General features: G+C 36.7%; 1 protein-coding gene across 7 annotated transcripts in view; it reads right to left on the reverse strand.

Annotated features, from left to right (window-relative positions):
* RPS6KC1 (ribosomal protein S6 kinase C1) overlaps nt 1-15,786 on the reverse strand; it is a 141,661-nt gene that overhangs the window by 59,744 nt on the left and 66,131 nt on the right. For 5 of the 7 annotated variants that reach the window (XR_002123132.1, XM_019635524.1, XM_019635527.1 and 2 more), the window contains 2 exons: nt 14,287-14,402; nt 6,540-6,632 (listed from right to left, as the gene is read on the reverse strand). Coding sequence is in view for 6 of the 7 variants with exons in the window: in XM_019635524.1 (XP_019491069.1) it covers nt 6,540-6,632; nt 14,287-14,402 (209 nt within the window). In the remaining variant the exon portion in view is untranslated. The remainder of the gene's footprint in view (nt 1-6,539; nt 6,633-14,286; nt 14,403-15,786) is intronic. The other 2 variants (XM_019635530.1, XM_019635526.1) reach the window with 1 other exon arrangement.

The raw sequence follows: 15,786 nt of genomic DNA on the forward strand, positions 1-15,786 counted from the left end.
AATCCTGGGGATGTGATGTACAGCATGGGGACTATAGTTAATAATACCATATTGCATATTTCAAAGACACTACGAGAGGACACCTTAAAAGTTCTCATCACAAGAAAATCTGTAACTATATATGGTAATGTATATTTTTAAAAAGCAAGCCAATTTTTACTACAGAGCTCCAGAACTGAGCCGTACCAGGTTATCTCTGGAAAACAGAAGGGCTGAGGAAACATCTACACACTCTGTGCCGCTCTCCAGCCAGCCAGCCGGCCGCCCTCCTCCTCCCCTCTCCTCCTCCCTGGCAGAGGACTAGAGGTACATTCTTTGAGAACGTGGAACCAGACAGCTGAAGGTGGGACTGAAGAGTGGCACTGAAAACAGGAGCATTATGTGAAAATCTGCACACCAGGCTGGTGAGGACATAGGTCCCCCTTTCACCTGTGAGCTCCCAGAATGCTGCTGGTCTAGTACTAGATCTCCAGGTAGGAGACTGGAAGGTTCTTCTCTGTGCCATTTTCTCCCAGCACTTAATAAATGTTGTGCTATGACCATCCTTATGACATTGATGGTTTCTGATGAGAAATTGATTGTTATTCAAACATTTTTCTTCTGTGAGTAAAGTGTTTGCTTTTAAATGTTCTTCATCTTTACTTTTTAGAACTTTGATGATGATGTGCCTTGCCATAGATTTTTTTGGATTTATACTATTCAGGGTTCATTAAGCTTCTTCAATCTGTAGGATTATATCCAGTCATTATTTCTTCAAATACTTTTTTAGCTCTACCCTCTCCCTCCTCTTCATCAGTGACCCCAAATGACATGAATGTTAGAACTTTTCATTTTAGTCTCATAGGTTCCTGAGTCTCTGTTCTTATTTTTTTTCTTCCCAGATTATTTTCTCTCTTCCGATTGGATAATTCCTATAGTTCCATACATACTCAAATTCACTATTTTCTCTGTTCTATCCACTCTTCTATTGAGCCCAATGAGGTGCCCCCCAACACACACCTCTCTCTCTCTTATTGTATTTTTCGGTTCTAAAAGTTCTACTTTTGAGCTGAGCAGCTGAGAGCTGCTTGCTGACAGGCAGCCGGATGGCTCAGTTGGTTAGAGCACGAGATCTGAGCAACAGGGTTGCTGGTTCGATTCCCACATGGGCCAGTGAGCTACGCCCGAGCTGAGATGCTGCTGAGCTGCCAACAGGTGGCAGGATGGCTCAGCTGGTGAGAGCATGTGCTCCTAACAAGGTTGCCGGTTCAACTCCTGCATGGGGTGGTGGGCAGCGCCCCATCCCCACCCCCGCAACTAGATTGAAAGCAGTGACTGGGCTTGGAGCTGAGCTGCACCCTCCACAACTAAGGTTGAAGGACAACAGCTTGACTTGGAGCTGATGGGTCCTGGAAAAACACAATGTTGCCTTCCCCAAATTCCCCAATAAAATCTTTGAGAGAAAAAAAAAAAAACAGTTCTGTTTGGTTCATCTTTGTATCTTTCCTTTCTTTGCTGAGACTTTCTATTTTTTGTTTGTTTCAGACACGCCTAATATTGAAGCATTTTTACGATGGCTGTTTCACAATCCTTTCCAATAATAGCTCTAGAATCTGTGTCAACTCAGTGTTGGTATTAGTTGATTGTCTTTTCTCAATGACTTTCTATAGAAACCTGAACATTCTGAATATTATGAGACTCTGGATCTTATTTAGTTTTTATTTTGGCGGACATTGTTCTGATGGGGAAATGGGATACTCGGGTTTGTTATTCCCAGGCAGCGATGGAAGTTCAGGTTCCCCATTCAGCCTTCACTGATATTTGGGTAAGGAAAATGGGACTCCTGGTGACTGCTGGGTAGGGGCAGCATTCCAGGGCCCTGCTGATGCCACCCTGGCTGGGAAAGGAAACGGTGCCTCATTACTGCTCCTCGTGTGGCCTCCACTGACACCATGTGGTGGTGGCTTCATCACCCCTGGGCAGTGGTCAAATCCGGAATCTCCACCAGGCCTCCTCTGTCACTTTCCCAGTGGGGAAAGAAAGGGAACATTTTTACCACCGGGTGGGGCTAAAGGTCTAGGCTCCCCAAGATACCATCCCAACAGGGGAATGCAGCACCTTGTTACAAACTTGCAAGGATTAAAGTCTAGGTGCCTCACACAGCCTTTCTGAATGATGGTAAGAGAGCCAACACTCTTCTGTGCTGTCTGGCCAGAGTAGAGGGTTTACTGTCTAGAAGTTTTCTGCCTTCCTAAGCTGCCCCTTAGCTCGTCCTTTGGCTAGAAAGAGCAGGCTTTTGTTTGCTTTGTGTTTTTGGTTTGCGCCTGTTGGCTTTTCCAAGCTGCCCATTTCTCCAACATCCAGCCTAGAATCTGTGAGACAGAAGAAGATGCAGAGATTGCTCACCACACAGTCCATTGGGTCCCATGGTCACCAGCCAGTCTTCCTTCTACTCCCTGTTTTTCACAGTCTTCTTATGTTTGTTTTCTATATAATGTCCTGAGTCTTAGTGTACTTAGCAGAAAGAACAGGGAAAAGGGCTTCAACTCCATTTTTCCAAAAGTAAAAGTCAACACTTTTGATATCATATAAAAGATAATAGATAATATTTTTGCCATGCTGTTTAGATAAAGGACAGGTTCCTATTAATCTAGCTCAATTCAATGTTCCCTCAATGAGCAGATACCCAAATACGGATGCTTCTGTGTACCCAATGAGAACAGTTATTTCATGTCATCATAGAGAATACTACTTAGGAGCCTTAAAAAAATAAGTACCAATCTCTCAACATCTACTCAATTTGAGCAATCTCCACAAATTTGCTCAATCACATTTTAGCTACACAATAGAAACTCCTGTGTTTTTCCAACAGCACATCAACCTAAGAATTCTGCCTGGCAAGCATCAGACAAAGTTGGGAAGCTATCCTGATTATAAAATGCCAAGGCACTTGAAATAATAAATAGTGACAGGTTTACAAAATACGTGGCATTTCTTATAGCAATGGCTTATATAGCATCCTACTGAAGTGGTATCTCAAGGAGTGGCAATGAATTTCGTCACTCCAGCCCTACCTTCTTCACCAGCTAACCCTGTGAACACTAGACACACACCCACATGCTGGACGGCTCTCCGGCCACACACCAACCAGGAGAGTTAACTGGACATGAGGGGATCACTTCTTGGCACCATTACTTACTCTGGTGTTCAAGGCAGTGTTCCTCTTAGACATTTTTTTTTAACTCTTTCTTTAAACTCACAGGAAGTTCTAAAAAATAGCACAGAATCCCATGTATTCTTTACCCAGGTTCTCCTAATGGTGACGTCTTATCTAGCTACAGCACACTATGAAAACCAGGAAATCGACGTTAGTCCATTGCTGTTTAGTACCTTATGGACTTCTTTATCCTTTTTATAGATAAGATATACAACAGGGAACTTTCTCAGAAAGTCTCCCAGCACTTGGACATCCTATCACCAAACTACCAATCGAGGCTTCAAACACAAGTGCAAATTAACTATATATAACCATCCTTATACACTCAAACATATGTTCACTCTATACATTCATATCTGACACACACAAACACCAAAGTTTGCACCTACACACGCGCAAACTTTTATGAAAACAATAGCAATCCATCCTTCTCAGCCAAGTATGTTTTTCTACTATTTACTACTTTCCCCCTGCTATTACTACATGAAGATTATGTGTAAATGAATCTGAGGGCTAAAAGAAATCTTTAAAAGTTATATAATGTAAAATTCCAGTCAAAGCTTTAATTCTTCCACAACAACCCACCAATGATTCTTCAGCTTTTACTTGACTATCTCTAACGACATGAAACAAATGGAATCCAGTCCTCCTTTGGTCAATCCTAATTCTTGCAAGGTGTCTCTAATCATTAACCAAAATTTTGATAACTTATACTCATTTAGTTCTGGTTTTATCCTCTGAGGAAATTAACAAGCAAGTCGTATCCCTTACTACCTTTCTCCCAGGACAAAAAGACATCCTGGCTTGTCCAAGATGCTGTTCTGGCATAATTACTATCCCCTTTCACCCTCAGGATTTGAAGAAACGTTATATAGTCCCTCTAAACTGGGTAGCCTTCAAAAATATGAAGATTACATGTGTTTTTATCAGGTTAACCATTGCTCATTTTTCAGCTGTTCTTCATATGATAGGATTGGGAGGGCCTTCGCCAGCCTTATCGTTCTTGCTTCTGAACGCATGCCAGTTTATTTATAATCCAAGAGCCCTAATGCCTAGATTCCCTGTTGCATGTATATGTTAACGAAGGATTTTCTAATCCCACTTACAGAACAGAAAGTCACTTACGTACCTCTGAATACTAGACCAAGATGCATCTATGGAAGTACTGTCTCTCAGGTAGACAGACACACCTGAGAGTCTTGAACAGTGGTACTAGTTAGTAGTCTCACAGTACACCAGTAGGTGTCAGTCTATATAGAATATAAAGTTATTTAAGTTTCGATTCATTCATTAAATATTGATTGAGCACCCTTAAGTGCCAGGCAGGATCCTAAATGCTGAAAATATACAGGTGAACAATAAAGACACACAGTCTTGTTCTCGGGAGTTTACGGTCTAGATATTAATGAACAAATCTGCTTTATCTACTTTCTTTATAAAACTTATAAAATCCTACTTCTGGGGAAATTCTACATTCCTAAGTTAATAGACATTTTAACTTAAGATAACTCATAAAGGACAAATACTGTAATGAAACAGAATCAGAGAAACTGTTCTGTGCAGGCTAGATTAATGTACCCTGCGTATTTTCTAGCTGTTTGAATTTATTCAACACTTCTAAACTTCAAGTTTCTAAACCTAAATTTTACATATTCCTCAGTCCAATGGATAGGGATCCATCTTAAAAAATAATTCAAAAGTTTAAAAATCTACCTATTTATGTTCTTACATAGTAGAGACTATGTTACAAATTTTAAAAGCTTATTTGCAAAGCTTATTTAATTCCTGTACATGTTTCCTTATCTCTACTTAGGAAAATTAAATGTCACCTTCTAAACACGAAACACACTTCCCAGGTTAACAGAATAAAGACAGTAATGAATTATGCCTCAGGAGAGACTTGAGGAATTCCTCCACTGTCAAAAGTCCTTAGTCGAATAAACCAGGACTTCAAGGTGACCTACTCATAATTAGAGCTTAGCAGTGAAAGGACACACTTTGTCAAAATAAACAGATCTAGGAGAGGGAGCAGGTACTGTACATCAAAAAAGTTGATTTGCCTGAACAGAAATCCAAGAACCTAGAAGCTATTCAATTCCTACATTACTTTTCTGTACTCTCAAATAGAATGTTCTCCAAACTGGTAAAGCTAGGGAAAACATGGTTAAGGCATTATTTCAGGTCAAAACTCGTACTGCTTAAAATTCTTTAAGTTCAAAATTTAGTCATACGAATTTATTTGAGAAAAATGATGCTTGTAAGAATTTAATAAGACACTGACAGCTTCAAATAATATCCAACCCAATGTTCCCTTTGGAATACCTCAAACTATTAATTACTGTCTAAATTCCCTGATATATAAGGCATATTGTTCAATTTTATCATGGGACCACATGCATACTTTACAAAACACAAGAAGCATGCAGTGAATGTTAAGTTACAAATGACCACTAAGGTGCTTCATAAAAGACAGTTAATGTAAAAAAGATCTACATTATTTTTTACCTTAATATTACATAAGATATTTTCTTTGACTTTAAAGGTATAGTAGTGATTGATCAAATATATTTAAAACACAGTTTATTGTGTATGGTTTTTAAGTTACACTTATAAATTCTCTGAGAGCCTCAGTACTAGGTATTAATGTTTGGCATATCTCAGATGTCACCAAATTGGGGGGAACTCAATGGCAGGTATCTGTTATCTCAGTGTTTTTATTCCAAATATAAAAGTGTTGGAGGGTGGGAGTTAGTGTATTGGAAAAAGCACAGCTTTTGAAGTCACAAAGATCTAGGTTTGAATTCCAGCACTACTCTAAATATCTATGTGATTTGGGGACAAGTAACTTAACCTGTTCTAAAACAACACTTTCCCACCAAGATGCAAGTAACAGAGTTGTGAGGAGGATTAAATATAAAATGCCTAATGTATGATCTGACACATAGTAGGTGCTCAATAAATAGTTATTAGGAGAATGCCATTTTTCTTTCTTACCGTTAGGTTGACTATACCAGTTAATACTGAACAATTACTGACTCACAAGTCTTTGTAACTAACACAAAGTGTGTCTTTACCCTGCTGTTTAAAAAACCAAACCCCTTACTCCACTGAATGCCAACAAATATGCACCTTCTCCTTTAGCTCCAATATATTTTGCATGACCTTACATAAATTGCTTAGATAAAAGCTTTTTTCTCTTCTGCTTTTGTTATTTTAAAGTGCAGATGCATTTGAGTCATTTTCTCCTTTTGTTTCATATCCTTAAGATCCAAAGCTTCAAAGACATAATGTCAGCATGCAGTCGATTTATAACTGAACTCTTGAAGAGACACTGAAGAATTACCTTGTCAATCACCCCAAGGACTCTGAAGGCCTTCAGCTCCTCGGCAGGGCTCCTTAGGTTCCAAGGGGGCCTTGAACTTAGTGATCCTGGAGGCTAATGGAAGATATCAAAGATTATACATCAATCAGGGAGGTACTTGAAGGAAGACTGCCTGCTGAAGCAAATGCCAGGCCAAAAGAAACTAAATTTATCATAAATCAGAGACTGGAAACATGAAAGGAAAAGTTTCTGTTTGCCTGTAATGTAAAATGAAAAAATAATAAAATCAAAACTAAAGAAAATCAAAAAGAAAAAGCAAGAAAAAAGTTCCAAGTAAATAAATCATGATAACATTGAAAACAAAATTTTAAAAAGAAAAATTAATGAGATGACACAGTTTCTAGAGCAATAATTCAGTTCTGAACTGGACAACTATAATGAAACTTTGTAACAAATGGATAACTGAGCCAACAATCAATCACATCTTTATATTTACCCCAGACGGCTCAAGAGTAATTTAGAACAAGGAACTAAAAACAATGCTGTAATAGATAAACTTGAACACAAGTCATTATCTCTCATCATGAAACTATAGTCCATTAATGTTACTTTATAATTATATTATAAACTATGTTTTAAGAAGGATTGGCAGATTCAAGTTCAACCAGAAGAAATGTCAATAATGGTGAAAAATTAAGAAACTCCATCATATAACCAATAATTATTGGAACTAAACTTGTTTAATCTAGGAAGGAGATGATTTACAGGAGAAAAGAAAAGAAAATTTAAATATCTGAACATCTATAATGTGGAAAACTTAGTCTGTTAGCTATAAAAAGTCCACAAAGATCAGTAAACACAGGCAGGGATATTTCAGTACCACACACAATAAAAGAATAATCCTAACTTCCCATCCATTGGTCTTAGTTTTTCCCTATCTGTAAAATAAGACATTAGACTAGGTAAACTCCAAACCTCCATTTGGCATTTACAACCAGAAAACAATGCTATAGTAATCCTTATATTAAAATGGTGATGCTGCAGAGGATGACAGGAAACACAAAGCCTTATTATAGCCTCAAAGCAGACCTTTTATTGTCAAAAATCTATTAAGACTATATAGGAAATATGCCCCAAGCCCGGCCCATGAGTGGAAAATAAGTATCCTCGTTAATCAAGTGTCATGATTAACAGCTACTGAGACACCAGTTTTGGTACTTCAAACCCTTGTGCAGACGAACATCACCAGACAGGAAGCTCCTCGAGGACAGGAAGCACGCCTTATTCATCTTTATGTTCATAGTCCCGAGCACAGGAGTGAAGGGACAGGGGAAGAGCACACTAGAGAGGAAGAAGGGACAGGGGCAGGGGACGAGAGGGAGACGCCATATGAGAGTAGAAAAAACGTGTCATATTTACAAATGGAAAAGACGACTAGTGGAAAATACTTCAAAAAGCAGCAATTCTTGTTGCTTACAAATTTTGTTTTTAGTTGGTGTAGCCAGCTACTACTATTTATACTCCGGCAGAAGTGATGTTCTATTAAAAACAGAAGACGACTACTTTCAAAACACACTGAACTTTAATAATGGCAACTGGACTGAATAATCATCTTTTTAAATCAATTTCATTTATACTTCCAGGATATGTTTTAAAGAATACTTATTTCTCATTCCATGAGGTGCTGAGCTAGGTGACATAAAAAATATTGGGTTGTCAGAAAAGTCATGACGTATTTTTTCTATGTTTTTTGTTGCAAAAATGCGTCATGACTTTTCCGACAACCCAATAGATACATCTCTGCCTCTATAAAAGCTTAAAATCCAAGAGGAATTTTTAAGAATATAAAAACATTTAGCAGGATGTTTTAAGACACATAACAGAAATAGTCTTTTCTATCTTAATTTATATTATATTTTTCCACCTTTATTTCCTCACTCCACCCTAAGCATAGTACTTACAAGAAGTTACTTTAATCTCCATTTTACAGATAAATAAGGGGAAGTTTAGAATGGCTGACTGGTCAGAAAGAGCAGTGGAAGATCCCAGACTAGAGCTCACCTCTATTGCTTGCAGTCTCTCTATGACGCAACACAGTCTGATAATTAAAGTCATCTCCTCCTACTCTATTATCAAGAAAGAATAAGAACTGCTCAAGATTTTGGTAAAAGGAATGTTGAGAAACAGTTAGAGTAGGAAAAAGAATAGTTTAAATGATAATTAATCCATTACATACGTCTTTGGAAATATGGCCAAATGATTCCAACATCCCTATCTCCTACATACACCTTCTTATTCACTGATGTCACTGGATCTGTCAGTTTCCAAAGAAAGTTATCAGTTCACTTTAGCAATATCAACAGCAAAGATAACAAAGTACAAAATCTCTACTGCACCTTTCAATACATAATTCCTATGTGTCCACTAGATGCATGATAACTGAAAAAAGATATAAACTGTCAAAAAGGCACAGTTACTAGCTTCAAGAAGTTTACAATTTATTTGAGGATATAAGCCAAATACATGAAAAAGTTAAATAACAATAAAACTTCTTCTAAAACTATAAGACAATAGAGATAAGTCACTAGTTAGTGTATGATAAACTGTGGTCTCAGAAAGAAGTGGAATTAAAGGTGATTTTTAAATGCTATGTAGAAATTTAGGTTAGAAGGAAATTATATATAGGTTTGGAAAGTAACTTGCCTGGTGAGGAAAAAAAATGATCAAATTGTAAAACAGAGGGAAATAAAATTACACACTTAGGGTCAGTCAGTTTTCACAGGCCTTGAATGCCAGGAAGAAAAGTCTGGCCTATATTGTCCAGAGTGTAAAAAACAAGTTTTTGCACGAGAAACAACCCAATGAAAACAGTGATTTAATAAGGTTACTTTTGTAAAGATGGGAATGGTGAAATTGTAATGGGGAAAGACCAAAGGTAAAGTGATCATTAAAGTTCTCTTTCTACTGTAGCCATCTCTAAAAGTTTAAAATCAAAGAGATGAACAAAGAAAGATCATGAAATAAAATCATCAATAAAAAAATCCTGTATTTCTTATATGCAGCGTTTAAATTGGGTAGAATCCCTATAGATCTCTTCCTTTTTTCCGATGGCAAAAGGAAACATAAATCTACAGAATGTGAAGAACAGAAAGAGACAGAGATCAAGTCCAACGTTCTTTTTTTTTTTTTTTTTAGATGAGAAAACTGAGAAGCATCAAGGTGAAACAACTTGTCTAAAATGACAAAACTAGGTAACAGGTAAGAGGGGATTAAATCGTACTGATGAAATAATAGGACATTGTTCGGGGAAACTTCAGCCAATGCTATGGGTGTGGGGGAGGAATGCAGTGTATTTCTAGACAACATGGCTTCTTTCCTTAATGAAAAAGTAAAATGTTCACTTCTATGTATTAGTTACTGTAGCAGAAGATGCCTGGAGAAGCAAGGGGTAGTTGTATTCATCTAAACCAAAACTAAATACAGGGGTTATGGGGGGAGGTTGGGGCAAGAACATATGATGATCCAACGATCTTCAGAACCAAAGATAGCAAGTACATATCACTCACAGAGATCTCTGTTAATCCCACATTCTTTCTCACAATACAGTGCTCTCTAGATTAGTTAGCACACCAGTAGGACCTATTTACTATCCCTCTTCTCATTCTCTAAATGGCTAAGTGAAGCTTACCTTTGTGTTTTATGGGATTTTTTTTTAATTACTGTTTATCCAGCCTTGTCTTTTTTCACTTGATATTACTCCCTGTTCTCAACGTGATCTATCTCTACTTTTACCAATCTGCGAGTGCAGTACTTCTCAAACTTGAACATGTGTGCATGTCCTCTGAGGACCTTGTTAAAATGGAGATTCTGATTCACTCCAGGGGGGAGTGGGGGAGGCTAAGATTCTGCATTTCCAACAAGCTCCCTCTGTGATGTGATGCTGCTGGTCTAGCAGCCACATTTGGAGGAGGCTCAGCTATTCCTCCTGAAATAACCTCAGAGTAAGTCACCACTACTTGGGGGGAAATAAGTATTATAGTCAAGGGCAAAAGGAAAGCACTACAAAGAACTTACCCAGAACCCACACCATGAACCCTGATAGCTAACTACACTAGTTTCTGAACTTGGCTTTATATTCTACAGATTTTTGGCTTTGCCGAGGCTTTTATTAGGAACCTATTAACCCTCAATATCCCGTCTCCAAAGCCTCTCTTAGAGCCTCTCACATTTCAAGCATGACGCTTCATCGCAGTCCCATTACTCACTCATCTGGAAGACCCGACTGCCATCTCTGCTTTGCCTATGTATACGAGTGACACAATACTCATTTTAAAATATTTTCTGAAGAACTGAGAAATATCAAATATACTAGCAAACAAAATGCACAACAGAAAAATAGTTTCAGTATTATTATAGCAACTGTACTCAAAATCTACAGAATATTCAGGGAAGGCATACATTCTACATATTAATTTTCATTTACACCTTGCAATGCCATGACAAAAAAATGTATTTACACTTTAGAAATTACACAATCTTTTATGTCCTAAATTTAGACTATTTACTTTTTCTAAATTTAATTGATCTTGAGTTTAAAATTCCTAGAGCTAAAAATAACAAAAAAAGCTATTCCCAAGTCTTTTCCAGGGAAATCCCCTTTTAATATTAATTCTTAAATCATTCAAAGTCATCTATAATTTTATTTCTAAAAAGGGAGAAAAAAAATATCTCCTTCAGTTAAGATTTCACTTTACTGAAAACAAAGCTCATTTCCTTTTTTTCCCTAAAACCTGTTCTTTTCTTGGAGCCTTTTAGTATTTAGTAATGGAGGAAAAAAACAGTAGGAGCTTACTTTTGCTCCTTTCAGTCCTTTTTGGAAAAGGGTATTACCATCAGTGACTGGGAATTCAGAATTTCTATATTTACCACTTAAGACTCTCATAAACAAATTCAATAAAACAAAAGCTTAAGCCATTACAGCATTCTCTGGTGGAGTGAGTCATGACCTGGACTGCAGCACCAAAGGGGAGAAGAGTAATCAACAAAAAAATTGTCAAACCAGACAAGATTCCTTTGTTTTCTTAATCAACCAGGCTAGAAAGAAGTGTTTGCACATGGATTCAAAAGAGAACTAATATCTGCTTTGCACAGAATTAAAGAGCTAAAAGAGCCTTAGAAACCATTTATACCAGTCCTTTCGTTGTGTTCATTGAAATTGAGGCCCAAAGTAGGTTAGAGAAGAGAAACAATGAATTCACCAAGCTAATCAATAACCTCTAGAAGACATTTAAGTTAAATTATAGATAAGAAAATATAAGGCCTGTCCCTGACCTAAATAAGGGCCAGGTTTAATAGAATAAAATGCACAGTGAAGATAAAAAGCCACTGCTCACCATAAAAGACAAACAACTTGCTCTAGAGCAAGAAACTCTCCTCCAGCCTCCTCGCCTAAGAACTGAAAAAGTCCTAGGATATCTAAATTGATTCACTAGGTACCCATATTTATCTTTCTGACCCAAGTTCCCATTATTCTACATGGCTCTTACCAATCACTCTCTTACTTCCTCAATTACGGACACATTTTGGGCCCTCAATTATACCCTAGGGTTTGCAAGAGCAGAGACTGTGTCACCATCTGTTATATCTAGTTTGATACTGTATACGGAGTCTTAACAGGTGCTTAGTGAATATACAACCTAATACAATCAACTTTCCTATATGATAGCTCTTGATTTATTTTCATTAGAAGCTATGCTTGAAGGGAAATTGTGACATATACTTTTTGGTTCCTGTCTCCAAGTCGAAAGCTTTACAGCAAGCTTTGTATGTTTATTTTCCTAAAAAGTTATTGCTCATAGAAGTGATTATGGGGAATGTAACAAGGGGTGGGTACGTAAGTGTGGCCTGAGTAGGTATAAATACATCAAAGTTAATGTTAATGGAAAGAGTAGAATACTGGTAATTCTGACTCCCTAAAACTTTTACAACATTTATATACAAGATGGATTTAGTAAAACAAGTACGTTCATAGAGACTCATTTTATTGAATACTTTTATTAATGTCCCCCAAAACAGAATTGAGAGTGTACACATTAGGATTGTACAAAGGGAGGGTTGTCAACCCCAAAGAAAATAAGAATTGCATTCAAAGTAATCTTTGGATAAATATTCCATTTCAAGAAAAAAAAATTTAATAGTGAAAAGTTAAAGGAAATAGTATAAAACAACAATGATAAAAAATAGGAAAAGATTAGCAAACAATACAGAACAGTCCCAATAATTAACAATTTCAAAATGAGTCAGCATATCTCTTATTTAAAACAGTCATTATGTTAGAATGAGTAACAAAAGTATATTACTTCCAAGTTGGAAAATAATCTTTTTGTTCCAAAAGGAATGGTCTAACATTTAACATCGAAAATTCTCACTGATAAGTATAGTTTTGATAACTGCATGTTTTAAAAGGTCACACAGAAAATAAAAAAGGCTCAGAAAATTAGCAACAAAGTTTTAATGCTCCAATGAATCAAGATTAAGTATTGAGCTGTTTTAAACTAGAAAATTGAGACATTTTATAATTTTTAGAAGTATATAAAGCATTTAAAAATGTAGAAAAAAGCATATAAAGGTATCTAAAGCAGTGTATGAGGGGAAATGAAAACAGGATTAAAACTAATTAATCTAATTTTATAAATGCAGCTTATAGGCTGGTCTTTTTATGAGACAGGCTCTCGACTTGTATTTGTGTGTGGGTGTGGGTGTGCGTTTCCATATATATGTGTGTGATTTAAAAAAAAAAAAAAAACTCATCTAATCCTAAAGACAACCCAGCAAGGAATTACTATTATTCTCTTTGTTCAGGTGTAGAAGCTAAGAGGTGGGGTTAAATATCCTGTCAATCTTCCATGGCTTCAAATGACAGAGTGGAGTATGAACAAGCCTGCTTGCCTCTCAGATCAATTCAGAAACTAAACACTTTCTCCTATCTCTAGAAGGTACGATTCTCAAATTGTATCAGAAAAAACTTAGTTTTATATAAGGAAAAAAATAACACAAAGTTTCTTCCAGAAATTTACTAAATCCAGACAGCTATGACATAAAAAAATAATAAGCCACACCCCTCTTAATTTCAAATGCATAAAAAGCTGCTGCAAAACTTATTCTCCAGAGCATCTGAGATCTTGCTCCCTGGCATATGTGTGTCATCAGTCTGGCTCAAATAAATTCTTATAAAAATTCTCTTTAAAAATAAATAAATAAATAAATAAATAAATAGCCACAACGTTCCTAATGTTTTGAGCATTTACCTGATTTCTACACCAGACTAAGGGTAGCCCCAATAGGCTAAATATCCCTGTTAGAATTATGCCTTTATAATTCCAGCAGCCACTTAGCCACTTATAGAATTTATGGTTAAATGATTAGTTTTAGCATGAATCAATAAAACTGTATAGGAACTGTACAAGAATCATAATTTAAGTTTAAAATGTTCAAATGAAATTTAGTATCAATTACTGTCATTCTACACATGAGACTATCAGGGATAGAATAAGGGACAAATGGCCAAGAAAGAGAAAGAGAAAGCAAGTCCCCTTTTATTCCACTTTGGTGGTTTGCTTTAATGCTTTCCTTTCCACTGATAACTTTAAGAAAATTACTGATAAAATGCCAAAGACCAAAATTCTCAAACATTCTAATTAGAAATAAAGCTGAGAGACAAGACAGCAAAAATGGCGAAAGAAAATACAAAATGGAACATAAGACATACCTGAGATACATCATCTAACTGAGGTTTTCTATAGAAGCTACACAGGCTCTCTGCTCGCATGAGATATTCGGCAGTTCTTCTCTTCACCGCTTCTCGCCGGGTAGGGCTGGACTCTCCTAAAAGGAGAAAACAAATGTCAGGATATGTGAAACATAACTTTCTTTTAACCAATCTGAAGGTTAACTTCGTTCTACCCAATTCACCACTTGTTCACACTTCTAACTGAAAAGAAAAGAGATTCAAAACTGGAATAAAGATCAAAGTGATTAATATCAGCAAGGTCTAAATATCACCTGCATGAATTTATTTATCCAACTTCTGAAACTCTATTTAAATATGTATAGAGAACTTGATAATATTTTATAGGAGTCATCAATATATAAGAAATGTAGTGGGCCAGCTAAGTGGCTCAGTTGGTTAAGAGCTGGCTCAAGAATGCGAGCTCTGAGCAACAGCAGTTCGATTCCCGGCCCAAGCTGAGCTGCCAACAGGTGGCAGGATGGCTCAGCTAAAAAAAAAAAGAAATATAGTATAAAAAGCTCTGCAGACAAAACACTAGCCTAGTCCACACAGTATACAGTTGTTCAACTCAACCAATAGGACAATGTGCAATAGATGTTTAATAAGACCTGTGACATGGATACGACATGCTATTATCTAAAAGTACCACCAAACTGGAGAATAAAATTAGGGTAACTGAATTCAGTCTAATTGACTTTTGTAAGTGTCATGGTTTTTTCATTAACAACAAATTGTCATCCATCCTCCAAATGAAAACAACAATGTGATTGAAATCCCTGTAATACATAATTATGTGACAGTGGCAAGTCATTTACCCTGTCTAGCTCTGTTTCCCTAAACAAGAGGTATTCAAAGTGGCCTCCAAAAAACTCCAGATCGCAGAAAAGAGGCCGTCCAGCCCATGGTGTACTGGGCTCTCCCTGCTCCAGAGCACGATGATCCTATGCTTTTGTTCATTTCACATAGCACTTCACAGTGAACGTTTCATGGCTGAAAGTCAAAAACTTTAAGAACCACTGTACTACTTATGATCTCAAAGGTTCCTTTCATAAATAATATTCCGTACTATTCATGACTCATTTTTATCAAAGCACTTAACACACAGTACTGATTTTATAATTGACCCTATGCATCTTCTGCATGAAGTTAATAAAAAGCAAGTACACATAGTAGAAAGTGCCCGGGATTACATTCCAGAAACCCTGGTTGTCTGAATTTTGGCTCTGTCTCTCACCAGTCTTATAAACCTCTTCCTCTCTCCCTAAAATGAAAATATACCTCAAATGATTATGGAGATAAAAAAAAACACACATAAAAGATACTACAACAGAGACAGTAATAAAGGAAGCACTAAATTGTAAAGGTTTTCCATCTTGATTTTTCTCCCAGAACCAAATCCTACAAAATAACGTTACCTGGTTTGCTGAATGGAAGTGACGAAATTACAGCAAAGAAGACATTTCCCCACCAAAGACTCCT

Source organism: Hipposideros armiger, unplaced genomic scaffold (genome assembly GCF_001890085.2).
Source record: "Hipposideros armiger isolate ML-2016 unplaced genomic scaffold, ASM189008v1 scaffold_22, whole genome shotgun sequence".
NCBI classification, from domain to species: Eukaryota; Metazoa; Chordata; class Mammalia; order Chiroptera; family Hipposideridae; genus Hipposideros; species Hipposideros armiger.